Raw genomic sequence first — 27084 nt, 5'->3', positions numbered from 1 at the left:
AAATTATACAAATATTTAGCTCGATGTTCTACTACATGCTGAAAATAAACTCACCTATATCTTGATCCCCATCAACCATCCTAAGCCCCTACTACTCAGCAGCAATCACTCCACTTGATGATGTTGCCCCCGTCATGAAATGGAAAGTTGTTGCATCCAAATTGTAAAAAAATAAATGGGTCTGATGAGGAGCCAAACTGGCATGAAAAGAGGGGCCCTTTGAAAGGCACTAGAAGAAATCCACTTAGCACTTAGCCAAGGATAATGAAAGACAATCATCCGCTTGAAAAAGGCTAACCTTCAGTCACACCACTGAAGATGATGATCCAAAGACCTCTCAGAATTGATAATGAAATCTTTGCTTAACCTAAAGGAGCTTATCTTGTGTCTCACTCTTAACAGTTTGCTGTTGAATGTACTGTAAAGTAATGCAAACGTTGTTTGCAGAAAAATATCACCCCTGCTGATGACCCACCTCAAGAATGTGAAGTGCCCATTACCAATTGCTCCTTGCTGGAAAGATTCACTGCACTTGTGAATTAGATCATTGCCCAAATAATGACCAATTTCCAACAATTTTAACTCCCCTTCCTTTCCATGGAATACTTGCAGTGCAAAAACCAATACATTCTGCCAGGCTTTCATCACACCCATCAATACAAAACATATCCATAACCATAGGATAGTTCTTCAAAAGACTATAACATGTGATTTGTAATACTACGGCTAAACAATATCTAAGGACAGCACAGACATCTAATCATACAGACCAGCTTCTGGTTTCAGATCAGTCCGAAACCTGCTTGTAGCTGTAGACTCTTCACAGCATTAACCCCACCTTAAGACTTATCGGTTTAAAAGCTGTCCTTTTCAAAGATGCATGTATATGTTTCTTAGTATACTTGTTCATTAGTTGGCCTTTATGGTTGTTCTCTGCCTTTTTTTATTAAACACTTTTATGGTCTTCAAGCCTCATTCTGCACTTCAACCGCCTATAATTGCCTTCAATATCAAATGTGAATATTACCTAACTTATAGTACTCTGTGTACTGACCTTGGAAAGATGAAAGGCTGAGGTTGTTGTGCTGGGAATCCAACTTGTGACATTCATATTAAGGCAGAAGACGTAGGTTGACAGATTCTGCAGTGAAAAGTTGTTTATCACCAGTACCATTGCCTGTCTTCTTTGAAAGGTTGTAAGTGAGTGGCAAGTAGAGGGAGGGGAAAAGGATAAATAACAGTGACACATCTATAGGACTTAAAACCTCCTGCTGCCTCCTCATATTGACTTTTCTGAAAACATCAGCTTTGCAAGTGTCCAGTGTTGTCCATTGAAGGTTGATAAATATTTGTAGGTTTCCTAATGGTTGTTCATCTGTGTGGCTTTTCAATTTTACCCTGGAAACCTCTTTCAGAGGTTCATGGTAGTTTCTGTAGTTACCACAAGTGTTAGAAATGTTGTAAGTTTAGGAAATACTGCTGCTTATCTTTCTATTTGTAGTCCTTTCTAGTGAAGGGAAAGTATCATAATGAAATGCATCCAGAGATTTGATTTTGTGGGCTGGTCATAAGTTGCTTAACTTTATTTCTAAGTGGCATGTAATAAATAGCATGAGTTTTAAATGTACTGTTTTGCAGTTTTCATTTTGGACTGTTTCTGCTTGTACCTGATTAGGATTGATATGAATCTTTCTTGATGCATTTAAACTCTGTTTCAGGAAGAAGACTGTGAGAAGGCATTCTTCAAAATGGATAACGTTCTCATTGATGACAGACGGATCCATGTGGATTTTAGTCAGTCTGTTGCTAAAGTAAAATGGAAGGGAAAAGGTACTATTGGTCGTGGCTCCATGTAGTGTTTTCTGTTCCTCACAAGGTAGTATTCAATTGTTATTTGAGTATGTGCTAAATTAGGTAGCATGGATTGTTATTTACAGACTCTGGTGAGCTGGATTACGTATATGAAGTTATGTTGTTGTCCAAAGGCAGGCTAGGACATTTTGGACCACATACATATGAACATTTGGAGTTTAAATGCAGTCTTAATTAGGGATAAAAGAGTGTACCGTTGTGTACCATATGAGAAAATGTCTGTTTGGGAGCTTGGGAGTTTGAGTAAATGTACGTTTGTTGATGCGGATTTGCCTTTTACTGTAGTCAAAATGACAGCATGATATAGAATATTTATGGTTCTACAATATTAACAACATGTATATTAGGAAGTAAACTTAGTTAAAAATGTTGACTGAGTTCATTTGAGGCTGCTTACGAGACTATGCTTTAAATTTGTTTCTGTAAATTTGTTTGTGGACTACAGTTTGAACCCTCAAAACCACATTTGGATTTTTGTACTCTATATTTTATAAAAAGACAGAGTACTGGGGTGTGATGGGCCTACGGCTACTTCAGGGTAATGTACTGAAAGCTACAGTTTCGTACAAATGGGAAACAGAATGAAGTCTACTATTTCCAAGTTTCCTTTTGCATTACTTTAAGTGACACAGAAAACAGCATAAACCTTACATTTTCAGATGAACACATCAAATGACCAAATTTAAAGTAATTCTTGATGTGCTCTAGCACCAATATTATGAAGAAGAGATAATTAATAATATTTTGCACACTGTTGATTTGGAATGAGAAGTATGCATCACGTGCAAATTGATTGTACAACAATGTATAAGACTTAACGGGATTTATGTCCCTTCTGCGTGAAAGTAGCAACAATTCAGAGGTTATCAGTGGTCTCAAACTTGGGGAGAATTCAGAGGTATTCCTGGGTGTACAAGACCCAAACAAAGTCTGATAGCCTACTTTATCCGTAGAATTTTAATACCCAACTAAGTTAATCTGTTTAGGGAAAGAGAAAAAACAACGGGGCAGACCCATACTCCAACTGGGAACCTGAATATATTGAGAGAATTAAAAACAGTGGTTCTTAAGACTGTATTTATGTAGACTATTCATAATCTAATGAACCATATGCAAAGTGCATGTATCCGCTATATCCATAAGCTTGCCAGAGAGAAACAACGATTCACCTCTGGGATGATTAAATAGATGCTATTAATAAAATAACACTGAAATAATCACTTCAGAAACGTTTTAGATTATGAAGAAATTCTAGTGTATTCAAATATATTATACATGCAGACATGATAAATGTGTAGTACCGATAGATCTGTGAATAGCGAGTGACATTGGTGATTGCATCAATGGTGTAGATGTTCGATCTAGGTCTTGAGGGTGAGAAGCAAGTATTGCTTTCTATACTGTCTTTTCAAAATCTGTCATAGTTACAAACATTGATGACGTTTTAATTGGCTGAAGTCAGTGGGTCTCTTCAGGACAAAACATCTTGCTTTCTTTTGCTTTGTTACCAGCAAGTGCATTCTAGAAAATGATAACTATTCACCAACAGCACTGTCCTTCGTGAATCACTACATATAATATTTATTCGTGGCATTCAGGAGAGCTCAGGATCACTGTTAGCATCTCTCTTGAGCACAAGACCGCAGTTTATTAGCCTTTTTTGTACAAACTTACGTTCCACTTCTTTAAGAGAGTCTAGAATGCCATTTAGTAAATGTGACATAGCTGGAGTTTTCCCAGCTTTTGTAGAGGGGAGATCCAATTGCATGTAGCACTTCACTCCTCCTCCAGCAGCTCCTCCTCCTTCATTTTCATGCTTTCTATTGCACACTTCTTTAAAATCAAACTTCCATCAAGGGCCTCCTTTTTTTGGCTCTCCAGCACATATATTTGTTCAGCTGAGCCTTCTGGCTCCCTTTCCACACCCATCATTCACCCTGTCTGATTTTCCACACTTTCATCCACTGCTCTTGGCACAATCACATTTTTGCCAGCCATTCCTGACTTGTTAAGTCATTGGGATATTTTCTGGCTTTTCAAATGCAGGAAGCCTTGGGTTTGATGGAATCTTCATGTTGCCATCTTCTGTCAGCCTCGTGTGTGCAAAGGTGGAAGTCCCTAGTGGAGGAACAGTTAGCAGTTCACCTGGTGCCATTATCAGTGTTCACAGTGACGAAAAGGGTGCAGGAGGAATTAGGGATAGATGGAAGAGTAATGTACAAAACTTCTTAAGGACAAGACAAAAGTAATTCCCCCAAAGGGCCCAATTTGGGTAGGTACGTAGACTCTAATCTAGGCCTGAAGGCACAGATTTTGAAAGTCACCAGTTGATTCTTTTTCCAGTTCAAATTGTAGCCCAGCATCTTCCCATTTATCACTGTACACCTTGCCATTTGTGTTATGAAAGCACTGGTACAATCACTCTTGGATTATGGGAAAGCCATATATCTGTGTACCCAAAGCAATCTCATCGACTGCCTCCAGCTGATACAAAATGCTGCAGCCCTTCTGATAACTAGCTTATAAAGATTTGATCAAGCCTATGCCACTTTGAACCAGATGCATTGGTTGTATGTTAGCAACCAAATACATTAAGTCCTAGTTGTTGTACATAGGGTTGTTTATCAAGGCATACCAGACTTTACAAAACACAATTTCATTTATAGAGTGCACAGCTACCTCCAAGGAGACGCCCCGGCGCTCGCGGAAAAGATCCCATAATTGAAAACAAATTCAACTGATGCAAGACCATCACATTTCTGTGATCTGGCCTAAACCTAATTGTTCTCAACTCCCACACCTGTATCTATTGTTTCCCTTGCGGCCGCTAGGGTTTAGAATGCCCTCCCACGGAGTCTCCGAAGTCATCCCTTCCTTCCCACATTCAGAAAACTACTGGTGTCTTATTTTAAATGTATTTATTCATTGAGTACTTCCATTTAATAATAGATGGAAAGTAAGTCCTTAAATTTTATATAGTGACACACTAATCTTGTGGTTAGAACATTACAGGGACATATGGGTTCTATTGATGGTGTTGTAGCTCGGATGTATGACGTTACAACGCAGGCTATTACAACACCTGCCTTTATAACGCGGATTTTACATCGCATACCTTTACAACGCATAGCGCTTAGAGGTGCTGGATAGTGAAAAGTTTAATTTTCTATTCCAACTCCAGTCCCCGTGGACACTAGGGAAGGTGTTGGATAGAAAATTAAACTTATTCCCTCTCCTAGAGCGCCCCCCCAGCGCAATGCGTTGTAATGGTTTGCGTTGTAATGACCACGTTGTAATGGTAGTGCATTGTAAAAGTTTCGTTGTAAAGGCTGTTTACCTTGTAGCTCACCTGCATGATTAATATTGTACAGTGCATTGACGGCATTCTGGTTGCGCGGCACATTATGAAAATGTCAAATAAAAAAATACAATCCAAATGTATTAAACTTGTTTGCTTTCTAGATCGTTCAGAATGCAATGAGTGACCTGCATTTGCACCATAAACGTGGGAAATTAAACGTTTTGTGCAGCCAGCTTGTGCAACATTGACTTTGCATAAGCCCTTACTAACAAGTGCAGTCTGCTGAGCCTCCGAGTTAGCCCGTTAAAGGGAGACACAGATTTTTAAGTAGCTTCCAGTAATATTCCATTATTAACCACATTTCTTTAAACTTTAACTGGTTTATATAAAAGATTATACACAGTAGACAGAAAGCTTTACTATTTCATGTCTTGTGGTTGTTGACATATTATGCACACAAAAATATTTATTGTCTATCTTTAAAAACAGGTGGCAAGTATACCAAAGACGACTTTAAAGATTATGAAACGGACTCCAACAAGCCTTCCAACCTCGTCCTAAAAGACAAGGCAAAGCCAAAACAAGAGTATCCTTAACATTTGTGTTTAGGTTTGTATTTTCAACACTACACTGATTTCACATGGTGACAGCTTGGGTCCATTACTGTCCCATGTGATAGCCCAACCACTTATATGGGACACTGTTTTTATTGGGAGATGTGTGAGATGGGTTTACCGAGTCCTTTAGCTACCGCCTCCCGCAATATCTCTGACTTACACAGACTGTTTCACTTGCTGTTTCATTCACTAATCTCTCCTCTTGTCCATCACTTTCACGCACTGATACTTGCTCTCAGTGGCATATAAATCAAACTACATATATTGTTTTGCCATTTTAAACCATAAGAGTTGGTTCTTAAAGAACCTTTTTTTTGTTAAAAAGTTTTTTCGTGTATTATGTTTTTTTTTTAGAGAAACAACAAACAAAAATGAAACTTGAACAATGGGAAAGGAACTGGGTTAAAAAAAAATCTGTGTCTTCTTGTGAAGAAGCACTTTATTTTTCTGAGCTTTTGCACTGTGCTAGCCACAAGATATCAACTTGTGGTGCATGAAGCAATGCAAGCTCATAGTTTTCTCCTGCAGGACATCTTCTAGCAACATCTCGCCAGGAGCGATGGTGTTGCAATGCAGCAGAATATATAGTTGCCTCTTCAGGGTCCCTTCTCCTTTTTGCAGGATTGATCTGTGGTTCATACCAAGCATTACGATGCTGTATATTGAGGATGTTCTAAAGCTGTATTTTCCTCAACTTCTTCTGTTCAGCTTTGTAGTGTACAATGCACTCATCATGTACTTAGAGACTTTTTTCACCCAGTGGAATGCTGAAAAAGTCCATATGATGGATTATAGTGGCCATAATAAACTCTTTGCTCTTCATTTGTCTTCTCTACGTTTTCTGTGAGGAAGCCATTGATTAGGACCAACAAGTTCTGTGTTCCCCAAAAAGGAAAGCATAGGTAAAAATCCAAAATTGTCTGCTTTGCTCCAGAGAAGTGCAATGACGTGTGCAAAAAAGTCCAGAACTATCGCATTGTGGGGCAGTACATTCTCAGAAACCAATCAAATCTCTTCAGTTGTCCTTAAGGATCAGTGATTCCTGAAAATTGCCACAAGTGCATCTGGCACACACTAGATCTGTGGTTCGTATTCCCAGTCCTGCAAAATCGAACATTGAGATGTGTAAAAAATGTAATTGTCCGACAAATGTGAGTGTATAGTTGCAAGTAAATAAACACCACCTTCTAACCACATATCTCAATTTGTTGTCACAGCAAACACAACTGTACAAAAGTGTATTGAGTTCAAGGTACTTCGATTAAAAAAAAAAAACCTTCTCTTCAGTTGCATTAGAGCCGCAGTCCTGGAAATGGGCTCTCATTACAGTAGCATTGTTCCTATTGGAGGAGCTGCTGAGGAACCACAAATCTTGAATAAAGGAAGGGGCTGTCTGATTGGCCTAGCACCCCGCACTACAAAACAACAAGTTATTTGCCTGAATGATAGCCCACTCTATGTAGGACACTATTTTCACAACTCCCCATAGAATGAGATAGGCTATCTTCTGTTTTAATTAAAATGTCTACACAACCACTTTGACAAAGCCAGCAAGCAATTGGATCAACTCCGTTGACTTTATCTGCTGTGGTACTGCAGGAAGATGATGTCTTGGAGTGGGATACAAGTTTACAGTAAAATGTCTACACAACCACTTTGAAAAAGCCAGCAAGCAATTGGATCAACTCCGTTGACTTTATCTGCTGTGGTACTGCAGGAAGATGATGTCTTGGAGTGGGATACCAGTTTACAGTGTGAAAAACCAGATCATTCTTGACCTCCAATTTGATAAATCTATACAAAACTTGCCAAGGAAACCACAAAGCAGAGGCACTTTTTAAACGTTTCATACAGTCATTGAGCAGGACCAAAGTTATTTGGAAAATTTTAAAAGGTCTTTTGTCCAGAAAGTGCCCCCTTGCCAGATTTGCATCAAACTAGAAAAAATATCAAGCATAAGCTAAACATGGCAACAGCGTTTGCACGAGGGACCCTGATCTGGGTGCGACCGGGAGTTCCATTTGCACTGACACACAGCAACATTGACACGGAGGGGCGTTATGTCTTCATACAGGGCAGACTGGACGGGCAACAGATAGTTATAGCCTCCATCTACGCACCTAATGTCGAGCAGGGGAGGTTCCTGACGAGACTGTCGACGGTGATTGCATCTTGGCCCGACGTGCCCCTATTGTTAGGTGGCGATTATAACAGTGTGCTAGATGCTTCCCTCGATCGCTCGTCTCCTCCGGCGACAGTTGCCCCAACCCAAGCAGCCTCCAGGGCCCTCCTTGATTGGGCGACACAGTGGAACCTGCAGGATGTTTGGCGAGTCAGAAACCCCAACGCCCGGGTATACTCCTACTTCTCCGGGGCCCACTCATTACACCTCAGATTAGATTGGTATATGATGTCCCGTGACTTGATTCCTCACGTAACAGACACCGACTACCTGGGGCGGACGCACTCAGACCACAACCCACACACTCTAGATTATGGATGGAAGCGCCCGCGCCCGCCTGTGCCCACATGGCGCCTGCAGCCGGATCTCTTGCTCGATACCCCATTCCGAGAGGAGATGTCTGGGAGGATAATACAATACTTCGAGGACAATGGCGACTCGGCCTCGTCCCCGCAAATTGAGTGGGACGCCTTTAAAACGGTGACCCGGGGGAACTGTCTCAGTGTGCAGGCAGGCCTGCGGAGGCAGGTGGAGCAGGATCTGCTGAAAGCGGAGGTGACTTTGCTAGACAAGGAGCGGGAAGCGGCGGAGGGCGATGACTCCCCATTGATCACGGCCAGGGCAGATCACGCCCTCTTGATGGAAAGACTGAAGAACCTCAATTTTGCAGCACACTCTGCACGCACCCACAACACCGGTGACAAGTCAGGCAGACTTCTATCATGGCTGATACGACAAGATACTCAATCAGCGTCGGTGCTGTCGATCCGCACGACTCAGGGCACTGAAGTCTTCACACAAAAGCAGATACATGAGGCATTCACAACACATTATAGGTCCTTATACAGCTCGAGGCTGAGAACCACCGAGGTGGAGATCATTGATTACCTAGCGACACTGCAACTACCAGCGGCCACTCCCGCCCAACAGGCGGAGCTGGGGCGGAGCTTACTGGTGAGGAGCTACGAGAAGTGATCTTTTCCCTCTCTAACGGCAAGGCGCCGGGCCCGGACGGGCTCCCGGCCGAATTTTACAAGGCCTATTCCTTGTTACTAATACCCGAACTGTTAAGGGTGTACAAGGCGGCATCTGAGGATGCTGAACTTCCGGCGTCCCTGAACGAGGCCAATGTTATCTCCCTGCTGAAACCAGGCAGGGTAGCGTGCGAGCTAGGATCGTACAGGCCATTGGCGCTCCTTAACACAGATTACAAGATCTTGGCGGCGACACTGGCTCGGAGACTTGCACCCCTAGTTCCCACACTGGTGCACTCTGACCAGAATGGCTTTGTGCCCACCCGCAGTACGTCTTACAACATACGCCGCTTCTTCAGAGTCCAATGCTATGCGTCCTCCACCTGGCCACACTCAGGGTGCATAATACTTGATCTTGAGAAGGCGTTTGACTCGGTGGAGTGGCCCTTTCTCCTCCAAGTGCTCGAAAAGTATGAGCTGGGCGACGCTTATATTCAGATGGTGGGGCTCCTCTACCAGGCGCCGAGGTGCGAGTCCGGACTGGGCGGCTATTCTCTGACAAAATAAGGATTGGGAGAGGCACCAGGCAGGGATGTCCCCTCTCTCCCCTGATATTCGCACTCGTGATGGAGCCATTGGCGGAACTGCTCCAGACCTCCGGTGCCGCCTGGGGTATCCCACTAGCGGATTGAACCCACTCGGTGTCTCTGTATGCCGATGACTTACTGTTATATATCAGGGACCTCACCCATATACCTACGACACTCACAGACATCGTTCAGATGTTCGGGGACATGTCAGGTCTCCGCGTTAACTGGTCGAAATCGGGGGTCTATGCGTTCAGTGTCACTATGCCACAATGTGATGTGCAAATGATGGGAGAGAAGCTTCAATGGCACTCGACGGTATTCCGGTACTTGGGGATCTTCATATATCGGGACCCCGCTGATCTCCTAGAGGGCAACCTTGTGAGAGCCATCTCCTCGCTGTCAGCCCAGGTCACGTTCTGGAACTCCCTCCCATTGAATGTGCCGGCCCGAGTGGCACTGACGAAGATAATGCTCCCCCGGCTCCTCTACTTTTATGCTAACCTACCGGTGTATGTGCCGACGCGCATATTCAAGGGATTGGAAACCCTCACCAGGCGCCTTATCTGGAACAAAGGACGCCCCCGGGTGGCATTGAGGACCCTATATGCGGCCGCAGAGTCTGGAGGCCTGGCGGTTCCCAATCAGGAACTATATTACCTGGCGGCCCAATTGCAGTGGGTTGCCTATTGGCTGAGTGGTAAGAACCTGATGGACACGGCCACGGAAGACAGTACCTTGTCCCCGACTCAGGTTCTGACGCTCTTCCACCCCCTGACCCGGGGCCGGCCCCCCAACCAGATCCACTTAGCTGTCGCAAGGCAGTGCTTTATGCGAAGCCTCAGACTCACCAAAAGCACAGTGCCATATGCCCCGAACCTGCCGCTGCTGGGAACCCCCTGGGGAGGTGGCGTGCTGTCTTCAACCGTGCTACGCAGTTGGACTGCGGCGGACTTGGACAGACTAGGTGACCTGTATAGTGACGGGGAGCTACTGTCCTTCGAGACTCTGATCACCGACACCGGTCTGCCAGCGGGACAGTTTCTGACGCACGCGAAGCTTCTCCGAGTGCTGACAGAGACATGGGGGGACCTGACTCACGAGCCGACCACACACATGCTCATACAGTACCTACATGTGATGGGCGATGGTTCCCATCTGGTGCACTAGCTGGCTCAGGCGCTGAACTAGCATACTCAATTCTCCTCCCAACGACTGAGAGAGAAATGGACGGCCGACCGGGGTAGTGAATGGACGGACAAACAGTGGGCCGCAGTACTGGCAGGCGCAAGGAACATTCCTCGCAATGCGAGATTTAGGATCATCCAATATTACATAATACACCGTGCGTATTTATCCCCAGACAAACTGAACCGCTACTTTGGCCTCGCCTCTTCGGCATGTCCCAGGTGCGGACTCCTGAACTCGGACCTGCTACACGCACTCTGGAGTTGCACTCACCTCACCATGTACTGGTCGGCGGTCACTGACACGTTAGCCGCGGCCACGGGCGATACCCTCCCCAAGACGTGGGAAGTATGCCTGCTGGGACTCTACAAGAGAACCAAGCAGTCCAAACTACAGGCACGTTTCTGGGACCTGGGGCTCATTACGGCTAAGCGGCTCATCACGAAACGCTGGAAAAACAATCCCCCCAGCGACTTGCAGACTGGCGTCGCTCATTTGCCAACTGGGCTAGCGCAGAGAGTGTGTCTTTGCACAGGGAGGAGACAGCGGGCCTTCGTATGTACCCAATTGCCCAAGAGTGGGACACTACCCTGACTGCATACCATCGGTCTTGAACCCAGGCTGGCATTACGTGACCGCCTCGTCACGGAGTAGTGATAGACCAGTCACCCTCCGCCCCAGCGTGCCACTTCCCCCCATCCCCCGATTTCCCCCCCCCCCCCCCCCCCCCCCAGCCGTTGGGGTAACGCCCAGCAAACTCCATTGGCTATCATTCCCCCCCCCCCCCCCCCCCCCACCCCCACCGCCTTCGGGCCGCAGCAACTGTCAATCCACGACCACTCCCGCCCCCGCACAGTCCACATATAGCGTCACATACGCCGTTAAAGTCACTGATACACTACTGTACATGCTAGCACTAGTCCGATTGTTGTTGAAGTGTTTTCTCTCCTATTTTCTTTAATTCCCTACTGTTTCTCATGATGGGCGGTTAGCTTGTTTCTGCTGTGCTCACGATGATGTTAATCTTCCCCGCCCCGTTTGCTCTTCCTACAATGTTTATTGAATATTGTCACGACCACAAGACTATAGCCCAGTGCATTATAATGCGAAATGGGATGTGATACCTATTTTTTGACTTCATTTGTGCCAACCAGGGAACGCAGACTAGGATGAACATTGTTGGCTATCATGACCACCTTGGTCCTTCTGCAGTGATGAACACTGCAGGCACTGGAACCCATGATTTCTCCCGGTACTGATAATTCTGTTTATTTTCACATATATGTGACCAACATGTTGAAAAAGTTACTGACTGGGTAATGCTTGAAGTTTATATGACATTGTATGACCTATTGGCTTATTACTTGTGAAATTAAATAAAATATGGGACCGTTGGTCTAAAAAAAAAAAAAAAAAAATAAGCTAAACATGGCAAGAGTCTTCAAAGGGTTGTATAACCTAACATGTGTATTTGTAAAGCGCACATTCACCTGGAGCTATCTTGGCACTGAATAACAGATGTTTATTGTTACCCTACTCAATGGTACTCATTTTATCGACCTTGGATGGATGAAAGGCTGAGTGGACCCGCCGGGAATTGAACCTGTGACCATGAGGTCGAACACAGCCTCCTGCAATGGTCGCATTAGTCCACTGAGCCACCAGATGTGGCTCAGTGGATCCATAAAACAGTGCCAGTGTCATTTGCAAAGAAATTGTTTTCACTCTTCATTTAACTTTGCTCCCCATTATAAGATGTGCATGAAACCTGAGATTAATGCACATTTCATGTAGATTCATTAAGGAGAGTACCAAAGAGATTAAGATTAGGACATGGAAACGTTTAAGCCACTTTTGATGGAGCTGCACAATAGTTGCTAGACCAATAGAATAGGTCCATAATCTATACTAATTGCCATCTGGGATGAATTTAAAAACACAGTAGCCCACAACGGGGCCACAGCGCTGCTTCTCTTGGACCTTTCAGCTGCCTTCAACACAGTTGATCATGACATTCTAATCCAAAATCTCTGCAAAGCTATTATAGAGGAGACTGCTCTTGACAGGATCACATCCTATCTTTGAAACAGAACACATTTAATACATACACCTCCTTTCTAATCCAAACCCTAAATCATAAAAGCAGAGGTCCCTCTAGGCTATATCAACTCACCCATGCTTATCAACATTTACATGAAGTCATTACTGGCAATGATTAATGAATTTCAGCGAGCCTACTATAACTATGCAGATGATACACAAATACTTCTTAAACTGGAAGCCTCAAAGACATTAGAAACTCAAAAATCTTCATTTGCCTCTGAGTCGTTGCTCAGTGGATGGCATGGAACCATCTCAAATTGAATGCGTCCAAACGGAAATCCTCACCTTTGACGCTTGAAAAAATGATGATCCACTTTCCACCTTGTAAGTTGCTCCTTATATAGTGGACCAAAAAGAGGTACACTGTATGAAGAGTCCAAGCAAACCCCAAAGAAAGATATATGCCATATTTAAATGTTGATTCTGTGCATTGTGTGGTGTTCCATTTTCAGTTTCACTATATTTTACTGGCTGTTCATTTTGTCATGTTCACTCTAGGTGTTTTTTGTTGTGCTTCATCTTCGCTTTTATGCTTGTATCGCCATTTATGCCTTCACTTACTGTTTATTTCGCATCAACATATGAACACCTAATTGTTATCCCCCAGCCTCTCCCCACCCTCGTCCATCTATCACGTTTGAATCCTACCTAATTTGTCCACTGGTTACGCCACACCTCCTACCAGCTCTGCTTTTTGCAGTCTGGGTGTCCTCTTCTACCTGCTGCCCCTGCTTGGCTGCAACCACACCTCTCACGGCTGGTCCCTGCTTTAGCTAAACATTTCTCAACCCAATATTTAGCCTACCACTCAGAGTGGTCCAAGCGGTCTTTGCTTCTCCCCTCTCTCCACACTCTCTCCCTACTCTCCCTACCATGCCTCCCCTTACATATCCCCCTTCTACCTCATCCATCTCTCAACTAGGCCCCAACTCCTGGTCTATTCTTTACCCTCCCCATCTCTCCAAACATGGGAAAAAAACCTTAAACATAAACTTCTTTGTCTCCACCCAGAAATCGTATTTACCGACCACCACAATACCCTCAACTCCTCTATTGTCACCAACCTAATCTTCTTCTCCAAACGACCATCGAAATGGAAAAGCCTATTCCTTCGACGTCTCCCTATAACTGGCTCCCGCAAGATTCCTTACGGTCTCAAACTATCCACCACTCCTTCTTCCTCATTCTTGGGTGAAGTAGACCTCTCCATCTTCAAATCTGGAAACATCCTCATCCAAGCGTCTGAAAATCACCTCCTCATCTTTGAACATCACTTTAATGCACTATCCCAACTCCTCTCACAGTCCTCGAACCCTCCCCTCTCACCCCCTCAACCCCTGGACTCTACACCTCTTGTCTCTTTTCCCCGCCCCCACATCTCTTCTCTCTGACACACCCAACTTCTGGTTCCTTCACGATCCATGTTGTTTCTCGCCCCCCCACAGCTTCTCCTGAATTTACCCTCTACCCCCATCTTTGATGTCAATTCCCAACATCTACTGACTACCCCAGCCCTCAACCCCACTACTATCCCCAACACCTGATCCCCCCCTGCACCCCCTTCCACCTGCTCAGAATCGCATGTTCGCCAACCTCTACTGACTACCCAGCCCCCAACTCCACCGTTACCTCCAACACCCGATCCCCCCTGCACCCCCTTCCACCTGCACTGAAACGCCCACTCCCACACCTAACACCACTGCCCCTGCCCTGCCACAACTGGCTCCCTGGCCTCCATCTTTACCTTTTGTGCTGAATCTCCACTCCCCACACGACTCCACTCTCCCCAATCCTGAGGCCTATCACTACTCACATCCCTAACGGTTCTATCTGTTTCAAAACCTGTCTCCCAAGCTCCAGACGTTCTGCACCCCCACATCCCCTGCACCCATCGACTTGCCCACCCCTATTGACTATTCTAAAACTATCTAATGCCCCTGTCCCGATCACCCCTCAAGCCATTTGCCCACTCTCCTCTATTCCCCTGTTGTCCTCTAACTCCCATTTCACCTCACTCTCTGATGCACTGTCTCCACTCCTACCTCCCCAATTATCCCACCTCCTCCCACCTCCCCAAATATCCCACCTCTCCCCCTCGTTATCTCCCACACCTCCCCATCTGATTTCTCCTCCCCACACTCCCTCGGACTCGCAAATATCCCAAATGTCCCAAAATACTCAGGGTACTCCTACCCTTACCGTCTCCCCGCCCCATTTTCCGATGCTTCCGCCCAATCCGAATTCCCCTCCCATGTCGACCCCCCTGGCCCCCCATCTCCCCAAAGATGATCACGCTACACACCATACCTCAAGTCCCCTCCCCCCTCCAGGCTATCCCCCCCTTCTGCTCATCAATCTCCGTCCCTCTGATTACGCTAACACTTTCAATCCTCTTCACTCCTGACTTCTCACACAATCACTCCTTAATGTTGAACTACTACTGATGTCCCTTGTCGTTGAACTCGCCTCTCTCAGAACTGATTTATCACTCCTCTCTAAAGGCCACCCCTCTGACCAGGCTCACACATTGGTCCCATCGCAAATATCTATCCCCTTATCGGTACACACAAACTCCTCTACTCTTAATTCAATCAATAACTGCCCTCCTTGCACTGAAGCGGGTACCAACACGCCTCCTTGCGACACCACCTACACCAGCACTCCACCTTGCTCTACCCTCCCTCGTAACCTCAGTACCTCTTCCTTACCCACTGATCTCACCAAAATTGCCCTTGCCTCCAGTGCCAACACTCCCACCCCCCCTCTACCACATGACACATGCACTCCATCCGTGGAACCCAACTCCCCTACTAGCTCTTTTGCATCTCCCCCAGAATCCTACCCCCCCTAAGCCTTCAGTCCACTATCCCTGTTCTCCTGGGTACAAGCAGACTACCCCTTCTTCCGACTTCACCTAGACCTCCACAACAACTAAGACCCGTACCCCCCTGTTCCCCATCTCAATTACCCAAACCCACCCCCCTGTCATGCATGCTGATTAACTGCCGATCCGCCACCTGCCACGAAACAGAGATTGTGGAAACTATTCTCAGTGAAAACATAGACATAGCATTCCTCACTGAAACCTGGCTTAAACCCCATTCCACTTCTATCCTAGACTTGCTGATCCCCCTGGTTATCTCATCTTTAAAAAAGATAGAAATGAACAATTAGGAGGGGGCTTTGCCATTATCTTCAGAGATGATCTTAATCTCTCGCCTGTCCAACTGCAAGACCCATCCACTTTTGAGTACCTCTGCGCAGATATCAATACCCCAGGCTCCCCCGCCATTAGGCTTCACACTATCTACCACCCCCCTGGAAACTCTATCTCCTTTACTGAAGAGATATCGGGTCTTATTACCCTAGCATCACTCTCCCACTCTAATAACATCTTCCTAGGGGACTACAACATTCACTGGAACAAAAATGACGACCCTGCTGTCTCCCGGTTTAATGGTATCTTGGACATCACTGACCTGACCCAACTCTGCCAATCCCCAACTCACACCAAAGGTGCCACACTTGATGCTATCCTGACTAACAAGGATCTCGCCACCCTCTCAAAGATCCTGCCAGTAGACTGGTCTGATCATCACCTTATCCTCTTCAACTTAAATGGCTCCATTATACACCCGACCCCCATAGGCAGTTTACCTTTGAAACCAACTCGTAAACTTCACCTCATTCCGCCGTGCAAATTGGAATCCACTATTAAATCTCGCTCACTTCTCCTCCCCCTCTCCTTTAGCACCATTGACCTAACCGAGCACTACAACAATTCTATTCTTGAAGTCCTTAATCAAATTTCCCCTATCAAATACAAACATGAAAAAAGCATCCCACCAAAATCCTGGTTCAATTCGGATCTTAACAATGAAAGACGGGCACTCGGGCAATCAGAACGTACCTGGAGAAATCATCCCACCACTAACAATTTGGTGCTTCTGAGCAATGCTAGGTCCAAATACTAAAAACACATCTTCAATGAAAAAGCCTCCTATCTTCGAGCGCAGCTAGACCAGGCCAGAAACCGCCCTAGAGAACTCTTTAACATTGTTAAAAAACAAACCTCCTCTGGCCCTCCCAAAATACTAGCCACTATTGAAAGATGTGAAGAAATTGCCAGCTTCTTCTCCAACATGTCAACATGATCGAACTTTCCTTCACCTCCACCCCCCTCTCGCCTCAACCTCCCCTCAAACATCTCCCCCTCCCTAACATTCGCAGAACTAACTCGCCCTCCTCTCCCCCATTTCTAGACCACTCTCAACCACTTTCAGCCCCCCCCCCCTCCCCCTCAGTCTCCACTTTCATACACCACCAAACTAAAAACAATGCCTCCTGGAGCGAATTCTCCCCTGTGGCTGAAACAGCTATCTTCAACATCATCTCTAAACTCAAACCATCCTCTCACACCAAAGAACCTCTTCCCTCTCACCTGGTCCAGGAACTCAAGCACATCATTGCCCCGCTCTGGACCAATATCATCAACTTCTCTCTTTCCACGGGCTGTGTACCAGCCTCCCTTCAGATAGGTCAAATCTCCCCTATCCTCAAAAACCCCTCCGCTGACCCCAATGACCTCAACAACCTATGCCCCATCTCTAACCTTCCCTTCCTCTCAAAAGCCCTGGAAAAATGTTTCCTTTCCCATCTAAATAACCATATAGTCTCTTTCAATCTCCTTGACCTGTTCCAAACGGGCTTCAGAAAAGGATGCAGTACCGAAACGGCCATGCTCAATATCACAGACGACATTCACCGCTCGCTAGACAGAGGTGAATCCTCTCTATTAATCCTCCTTGACCTCTCCGCCGCATTCAATACTGTCCACCATCCCACCTTCTTAACACCCTTAAAGTTTGCTTTAGTCTTGAGGGCACCGTACTCAAATGGTTCTCCTCATTCCTTCAAAACAGATCCCAACAGATTAGGCTCAGTCAATGCCTCTCCACACCCCAACCGGTCTCACTTGGTGTTCCACAAGGCTCTATCCTCTCCCCCACCCTATTTAATCTATTCATGGAACCACTCACCCTCATACTCAAACAAGCCTCAATATGCTACCACCTCTATGCCGAAGACACTCAACTTTACTACAAGATCAAATCCCACAATGACATCCTTCACGTCAATGACACATAGAATAAAGTTCAAGCCTGGTTCCACCTCAATCACCTCAAACGGAACCCCCAAAAGACTGAAATCATCCTATTTAGTCCAAAGAGCAACTCTCTCCCTATTCAACTCTGGATCAACGATATCACAGCTCTCAATTGCCCCCTCTCCACCTCGAACTCGGTCAAATCACTAGGCATCAGCATAGAACTAAACCTGAATCTCATCCCACACATTAAAAATACTGCAAAAAATGCCCTTTTCACCCTTCATCACCTCAAAAAACTGAAACCTTTTATTCCAGCTGATGACTTTAGAATCGTTGTCCAATCACTTGTCCTGTCTAAAATGCATTATGGTAACACAACACTTGCTGGCACCCTTAAAATCCACCTGGCACCGATTAAATGTGTTCTCAACCTCGCCGCCAGACTCCTCTCCGATTGTAAAAAAATTCGACCACATCTCTCCCGTCCTCAAAAACCTCAACTGGCTCCCAATCGAAGGAAGATCCACATACAAGATTGCATGTATCACACACAAAGCCCTCCACCTAAACACCCCCTCTTATTTTGCTGGCAAATTACAAAAAGCTGGGTGCTATAGGCCCCTTAGGAGCACTAACTCCCTTGTCCTAATCCCGCCCAAACTCAAATGCAAAAAAGCCCAATCCCGTGCATTCTCTGGTAACGCCCCTACGATTTGGAACTCCCCAAAGATCTCCGCTGCAACCCCCCCTACCCTCTCTTAAAAAAAAAAAGGCTCAAATCACTTCTTCTCAATAAATATTGGGGCACCGAATGTCACTAATTTGAGCACTGTCCAATCCTGCTGTCCCCTCACCCTTTCCCCTTTCCCACCTCTTACCTCCTCCCCTCCTGTTTTTACACCCCTATTTCTCATTTAAAAGATATGTGTTCGAGGCATGTGGGCTGCTGAATTCATATCTGTGCATAGATCGCCGCCTAGTGTTGGGTCCGGATGATTGCACTTTGTTGTCTTGGAAGAGTCTTCGAAGTATCACTTGATAGGTGACTCTTCCCCTGGACTACAGTGTGCATGGGCATCCTCTCCATCCTCAGATTGTTTTTTTCCATCCTCCTTGATTACTTGCACACGGCTTTTGTCGTCTTATATGGCTACCTCCTATCAATTTGATTATAATGTTCTATTTCCTGCTTGATTAATGTACATTGTGAACTATCTCTTGTATGTATACCTATTTTGTAAAGCGCTCTGATGCCCTCAGGTCCAGTAGTGCTATATAAAAAACACTCTAAATAAATAAATAAATAAACAAACGAGGCACAAATGACATCCCAAATGCTTTCTTTGGAGAAAGTGTGGGCGAGCAGTTGGGCATATCAAAGGGTAGTGCTAAACATTTATTGCACACACCAAGGCAGTAAGTGAGACACACACTCAGTAAAGAAATCCAACACAAATTTATAAAAATAACACATTATTTTAAATGAATTTAGATACCAAGATCATCGAAATTAAGTAAGTACTTTTCGAGTTATGAAGTTTTACAGCTTTCAAAAGTTCACAGTGCAATTTTTGGGCGCTGTAATGTTATCCGATAGGGGAAAACACATACTGCAATTGGGCACTTAACAGTGACTTACAGGACTGTTTTCTGGGACTTAAGGTGAGTATGGGGCAAGTTCCAAGGCCAACAGGTAACCGCTAGAGGCTATGTGGCATCTGGGTGCAGAGGTGTGTTTCAGCATTGAGTGCCCTGTTCACTTCAGTGGTGAATGATCTTGTTGGAAAGAGGCTCCAAGCTTGGACTGGAGGACCAGTCTGGGGGAACCCACAGGGGGCTCAACGCTTGAGATGGTCGGGTACGTAAGGAGACATTTGCTTCACTTCTTCTTGGGCTGTGGAGCTTGAGTGCAATGATGTCTTTTAGCGTCCGATCCCGTGCTGTCGTCTCTTGCGGTTGGAGGTGCCTGAAGAAAGAGGTTCCAGGCGGCAAGTCCAGCCTGGGCAAACCAAAAGATGGGCTTAGCTCTTGTAGGTCCATGGACCCTGGTGGCACAGTCCCCTCCTCTGGAGCGCTGGTGAATAGGTGCTTTGAGGCGTGCGGTGGCTGCAGACTCACTCTGTCTTTGCTTCTGCTGCAGAGGGACATGCAGGACTGCTGGGAAACTCTTGATGTAGGTCTCACTGTCTCTCAAGTCCAGCAACTTGCAGGTCGGTCTTCCTTGGCTTCTGTGTCCGGACTGGACTCAACAAGCCTTGGCTGCTGCAAGGAGTCAGGTACACCAGGTATTGGTGTTGTGCATCTCCAGTCGGTCCTGGCTTGGAGGGAGGGAGATAGGACGAATCTGACCTGTAGGAACACTGCTAACTCTTCCTGGGCATCTGCTGCGTTGATAGTCCCCGTAGAAATCTGAAGTCCTGGTAGCAGGGGCTGCCTTAAATTCTCAAATTAGGGGTGTTCAGGCGAGTGAGTAGTAGTAGCTGATAGGCTTCTTACCCCTGGGGTCACTGCACCCCCTAGATGACCACTTCCTTTGGGGTGTGGGCATCACCCTGTCCCAGGATTCCTAATTCCACCACACGATGGTGGAATTACTAAATTTGTGTTCACTTCAGACTTGGTCACCCTAGAGGTGTGTCACGCCTAGCGGTGCAGCCTGCCTCATGCATACCCAATTTTCCCATACGTTCTGGTGCCAGATGGGCCCAGGACAGAGAGTGGCACCTCCCCTGTCTGGGTAAGTATTGGGTCGTATATCAAAGGCAGCAGAGGCCTTTGAATCCTCCTGGCTTGATATGCAGATATGTCCTAACATGTAATATATTGCATCCTGCCATAGGGCTGTAAGGCCTGCAGTAGGGGTTGATTTACAAATATTAATAGCATTGTTAGGGGACTTCGTACATAAATATGTGCCATGTCGTGTTTTTACTTTTTAGAGCACCTTGTCACACAGCCTGCAGTGGCTTAGTGCTGGGTTCATTAAAGTATTTATGAAGAAACAGCGGTCCCTCACAACAAGAAATTACGATTGTAATTAACACAGAACTACAATGGTGTCTATGTTCATATATCCAAATGGATGTTATACTTTTATTATGATAAATACGCAAGAACACATAAGTGAGACAAATTGCCACAAACAAAACAGGTCGCATTGCATATATTGGCTAGAATACAGATAAGTGATTTAGGCTAAGAAACATACAAATTAGCACCACAGCACTTTATAATAACCAAAATGTAAATTGTGTCAAGGTGTAGTCTACGACATTTCAATCCCTTAACTAGTTAATGAGATCATCATCAGGACATAGCGAATGATGCTTGAGAAGAATGCCTGCAAGGAGAATGAAGATGAATGTTCCAATAGGAATTCCGTAAAGGCTGCCACGTCACGAAGGGGATTGGCAATGCTGAGCCCGACTGGATCAAATACATGGAGTACTGGGCACGGGGAACTCGCTCGTGGTGATGACATATCGGAATGGCATTGGGGACCGGGCGTCACAGTGAGGCCAGATGAAGGGAATGCATAATCCAGGTGAAATTCCAATTAGTGGGATCAGGAGCGGTGACAAGCATGCAATCGCAATCAGGGTCACAGCGAGGACGTATCAGTGGTCATTGTTCCTCGATACTCAAGGAGTGCACAAGATATGCTGCAGTTCTTAGGGACCTTCTGTAGTACCTATACCCTAGGTACCAGAGGTACCACTTATTATGGACTTACAAAGCTGCATAAGGCCCAGTCTCTGGGGAGCAAATGATCAGTTTTCTTGTTTTGGTAAAGAACACTGGCACTGGGGACCTGGTTAGCAGGAGCCCAGTGCACTTCAACCAGAGTTGGATCAAATACCAGGGAAAAAGTGGGGGAGACTTCTGCAACAAAAATTCTGTTTCATACCCGCCTTGCCTGACGATCTGGGGCAGCCTTCTAAAGTATCCATGGAACATGGAAGTAAGAAACCTTAGTATTGCCATTGACTCTAAGCTATCAATGAATGCCCAAGTGGATAGGTTAGCAAGATTAAGCTTGATTACAGTGAAAATACTGCGATTCCTCTTTCCCCACCTAGGATTTGCACACAAGTTCCAGGCTACTATCTCCCTTTTACTGTCTAAACTTGATTACGCCAATGGCCTCTACCATGGATCACCTCTTTCAACTAAGAAACGGCTACAAGGAATTCAAAACTCTGCTGCCATACTTACTCCTACATATAAATCCGCACGCCCACATCTTCTCTTCCTTGAGGGCCCTACTTGTTGCCAGAAGATCCACTTTCAAGCTTCTTTGTCTCATCCACTGACCAATACATGGAACATGACCACTTTTCATCCGGAAGAAAATCCCAAAATACATGCAACAAAGAAAACTCTGCTTCAGATTGGCATCCTGCCCCAAAATCCCAGCATACAAGAAAAAAACATTGGTGGAACATCTTTCTCTGTTCCAGCAGCCAAACTATAGAATGAATTGACTCCAAACATAAGAGCCACAGATAGCCATCTTATCTTCGGAAGATTATTTAAAAGCTGTTTCTTCTCTACATGACCACCATATTCAAAATACAAATGTGCAGCAGTACTATACACAGAAAATCAATGGTGCACATATATGTGTTTGCAAACATATATTTTGATTATATGTATGTAATCAGATATGTCGATTTTGTTTTGTACAGTTGCACATATTACTACGGTATATAAAAATATGTATACTTATATGCTTAATGGTTAAAATATATACATTACTTACATTTATGCTTAAAATGGATATAGCTCATTAAATGAATATAAGTATTTGACTACATGTTTTTGGGCCTCCATTTATTATGATCACTCACATCACAACATATAAATATGATTATACAGAAAGTATGTGCTAATGTTGACTATTTAATACCCATTCCTTCAAAGACCGTATGAATACATCTAAAATAATAAAAACAAATAATTTTAATAGGGAAAAACACAAAAATATGGTTATGACTATATATGTTCGAGGCATATGGGCTGCAGATGGTACATTATTAATAGACCGCCATCTGGTGTTGGGCTCGGATGATTGCACTTGTTTTTCTCTTGGAGAAGTCTTTTGTAGTCACAAGGCTGGAGACTCCTCCCTTGGGTGATAGTGCGCATCGGCATCGGCTCCATCCTTAGATTGTTTTTTTCCGCCATCGGGTTCGGATGAGGATCGAAGCGCTCTGGATCGACTTCGAGAAAAAGTTATATTTCAGCACGTATTCCCTTAACAATTCAACTGTATTGTTTATCGGGCGCGAGTTTATTACCATTTCGACGCGCGTCGACGTCAACACCGAAGATTTCTAACTCTACGTCGACGGGACCGTGAGACCTATTTCGACGTAGTCCAGCCCAGAGTCCATGGAAAGGACTCCATTCAAGAAATGTCCAACGTGTGGTGCTAAATTCCCACACAAGGACCTACATGAGGTGTGCAACCTCGGTTTGTCACCTGACTACGAATCCAGGGATTGTGAAGCCTATGCAGCTTTCTCCTCCAAGTCGACGATTAGAAATCGTCGAGCCCGAAGACACGAGATATCGAGGATGGAGTCAAATGCAATTCCAGAACTGTTCGAGGTCGAACACTCCGAGGAGGAAGAAGATGAGGATGGGTCGGAAGCGGATGAGTCTAATGTCGAAGAAGTCGACGTTCATCAAACTGTGAGTGACAACGTCCCTTTGCCAAAAAAACAACCCTGATTGGTGTCGACCCTGCCTTCGAGCCCAGTCAGACAACCGAAAAGAGTTTCTGACGCCCCGCCTTCTGGCTCGGCAACGAAACCGAAACACCCGGTCCCTCACTATGTCAGATCCGAGAAATGGTTGACATCGACATCAACACCGAAGCTCCACACCAAATAGAGCTCGAAGTCGAGACATTCCATGTCGAACCCGAAACATGCTTCGACGTCGAAGACTCCCTCGACACCGAAAAAATCGGACTCGAGCAAACTCTTGGTGCCGAAAACACATAACACTGAGACACAGAAGCAAAAGCACCTATCGGACCCAAAGGCTTCGCTACCGACACAGGAGCAGGAGATAGATCCAAAACAAAAGACTTTGTTCATTGATCCACAAACTGGCACAGTGGTGGCATAACCACCTAAAAAGAGGAAGACTCAACCGTTGGAGGGGAAAGCTCCTCCTCCTAAGAAGAGAACAATGGGGACAAAAACAACTCCTCCCTTTTCTCCACAGCCTATGGACACACCCTCTTCTCCTCTTCCTCATACTCTACCAGCTATCCCTCGACTTTTTACACTACGCCCATCTACACCTCAAACAGAGGTTTTTGAAAGTGGCACATAGGATGGAGACCTTCCTGGGGATGATAACAATACTATCCCAGAGGACACAGACCCATGGGAAGATTATGATGCAGTAACAGATAATGATAATGACCCTGATCTGTATCCCTCAAAACCCTCCCCACCTAATGATAATTCGGGTTTTGCACAATTTAATAAATAGGGCAGCAAAATATCAGAAGGTAGATTTACATACTGAACCTCAGGTAGAAGATTTTCTTTTAGAAACACTACCAGCTGCACAAAAATCTTCAGGGACCCTAACAATGCTTAAAGGTCTCCTCACTCACACATCCGATATATTTAAAGATCCTGTGAGGGCTAGGGTGTTAAACCCAAGGATTGACAAGACATATAAGGCAGCCCCAAAAGACCCAGTATTTATTAAGGGCCAAATACCTCTAGACTCGTTAGTAGTCTCAAATGCTCGTAAGTGGGTGAACTCACTAACAGGAGAAGCTCCTCCTCCTGACAAAGAGTCTAAGTCAGTAGATGCCTCTGGCAAGAGAGTAGCATCTCAAGCAGCAAGCAGCTGGCGCATAGCAAATACTCAAATATCAGAATAAAGTCTTTACGTAGATAAAAATTTGCGAATAAGATTTAGGTTTAAAATTCAAACATAGAAATTAATATCTTTGACCAATTTCAGGCAAAAATACAGTGCACAAATCTATATTGGGCCATCTGATATTGTACCACATAAAAACTACGGTTGATAAATATTCCTACGGATTTTCAGACAGTTTTTAAGATACATTGCTACTGATTTTGCATTCGATACTGAATCAAGGTATTGTAAAGCCAAGAATGCAGGACGGCATCTGCGCAAACCCTGTGATCGTAGCAATGGGATAAGCCAACGCTTGCGGGGTACTTTATAAAAATTACAAAACAGTAATACATGAATAGTAGTCTTTTCCGAAGTACCATCACAGGGACATCGAATAATTGAGGTTGACCAATCTTGTCTCTTTGGGAATGTAACTAAACGAAAAAATGTGTTGAACCTGAAACGAGTCAACAAATATTTTTCGTAGCTGGTCAGACAAAAATTGAGATATGGTTGGATGCCCTGAGTACTTTGGATTGTTACAATGTGTCGACTGGATGCTTTATGCATTTCTTTGGCTGTTCGTAATTCTCTTAAGTGCGACATACAGAGCATCCTAAGTGACTTTCTTGAGATAGTAGTTAAAACAGAAGGTTCAGTAAAATAAATAGAAAGATCCATGTCTTTAAAAAAGTTATGTACAAAACACAGCCACAGAATGTCTGACCAGTTATCAAGGCATAAACAGTCTGTCAATAGTCCCTGAGATAGAAAACATTGCTCTGTTGTCCAAACACGATGCCACAGTAAAATTGGCTGTATTTTAATGTAATCGGCAATGTAGTCCATACCCAGTTCAGTATGAGATGCGAACGTTGGGGACATTTCGGAACAGCCAGCAAACAGATACTTTTATTTTCTGCCCTCTGTAAGGAATCCTCTGATACATGACCCCAAACCCCAGCTCCATATACAGCTACGCTTTGGCACTTTGCATTGTATATTTGAATTAGTTCAGTTGGAGGGGGCTTCCCTATTTTGCGGGAGAAACCAATAAGGGCGGAAGTAGCTCTCAAAAACAAAAGATGCCTGCTGAGGAAGGCCTGTTTCCAAGAGGAGATGTTATCAAAAAGGATCCCTAAGTAAGGATATGATTTAGTACAGGCCAGTTTTGCTTTGTCAATAAATATAGTTTTTTGCCTGGTAGTCTTTTTTCCAGTGTGCATGACAAATGTTTTTTTGATATTTACCATTAGCCCCAGTGAAGTCATGAAATTACAGTAAGAATGTAACTGTTTTTGGAGCTGTATTGGGGTGTGTGCCATGATCACCGCGTCGTCCGCATAAAGTAACGCGGGGATGGGACGACGGGCGATTTTTGGCAGGTCCTGACTTCCTTCTAACATGGCTTTCTCGAGTCCATTTGTATAAAGGTTGAATAAGAAGGGGGCCAGGACACACCCTTGTCTCACACCCTTAGAAACTGAGAAAGGGGAGGTAAGCTCTCCGTTTATCCCGAATCTCACCCTGGCCGAAGCTTCGGAGTACAACTCTCGTAGAAAAGATATTACTGGGGGTCTACACCCAGGTCAGTTAAAATTGACCACAGCTTTGAGTGAGAAACTCAGTCAAAAGCTGCGGTCAAATCGACATAGACTAGATGGAGATTGCCTTTCTTGGCCTGGGTGTATTTCCCAATAAGTAGCAAGAGATTTAATGCCTGCTCCACAGTGCCCAGTCCCTCCAGGAACCCATATTGCAGGTCTGTCATAGTGTTGTTATCCTCAGACCAGGCCCGCAACCTGTCTAATACCAGACGGCCTGCAACTTTGCCAAGAGAGTCCAGGAGTGAGATGGGCCTGTAGCATGCTGGATTATTTTGGTCACCCTTCTTGAAGATGGGCAGCAGGATAGAGCTTGACCAGGATTTTAAAAGACCCCCTTTTAAAGTTGCTTCAATTACTCGGGTCAGCACTGGCGTCAAAAGTTCCTGAGTATGTCTGTATATATCCAGGGGTATGCCGTCCGGCCCGCGGGCTTTACCAGACTTGGAGGATGTCAGTGCGCTAGTTACCTCAGCGTGGCTAAAGGATAGTTTGATGGGATAGGGTGGAGAGGAGGTAATAATATCCTCTCCACTTATATTAGAATATACAACTTCTGCTGTAAATATTTTGGAAAAGTGGGTGACCCATCCCTCTGCTGTGATTGCCACTTCTATGGTGGGTCTAGTGTTCCCCTCATTTAGGAATG

General features: G+C 45.0%; 1 protein-coding gene across 1 annotated transcript in view; it reads left to right on the top strand.

Annotated features, from left to right (window-relative positions):
* The window catches only part of PPIL4 (peptidylprolyl isomerase like 4), a 280677-nt gene that overhangs the window by 190796 nt on the left and 62797 nt on the right, over nt 1–27084 (top strand). Inside the window, exons 10-11 of the mRNA XM_086927292.1 lie at nt 1719–1830; nt 5663–5759. Of these exons, the coding sequence (XP_086783418.1) occupies nt 1719–1830; nt 5663–5759 (209 nt within the window). The remainder of the gene's footprint in view (nt 1–1718; nt 1831–5662; nt 5760–27084) is intronic.

This window comes from Lissotriton vulgaris, chromosome 6, assembly GCF_964263255.1.
Source record: "Lissotriton vulgaris chromosome 6, aLisVul1.2, whole genome shotgun sequence".
NCBI lineage: Eukaryota > Metazoa > Chordata > Amphibia > Caudata > Salamandridae > Lissotriton > Lissotriton vulgaris.
The sequence above is the reverse complement of the archived record's forward strand: the minus strand, read 5'-3'. Positions and strand labels throughout refer to the sequence as shown.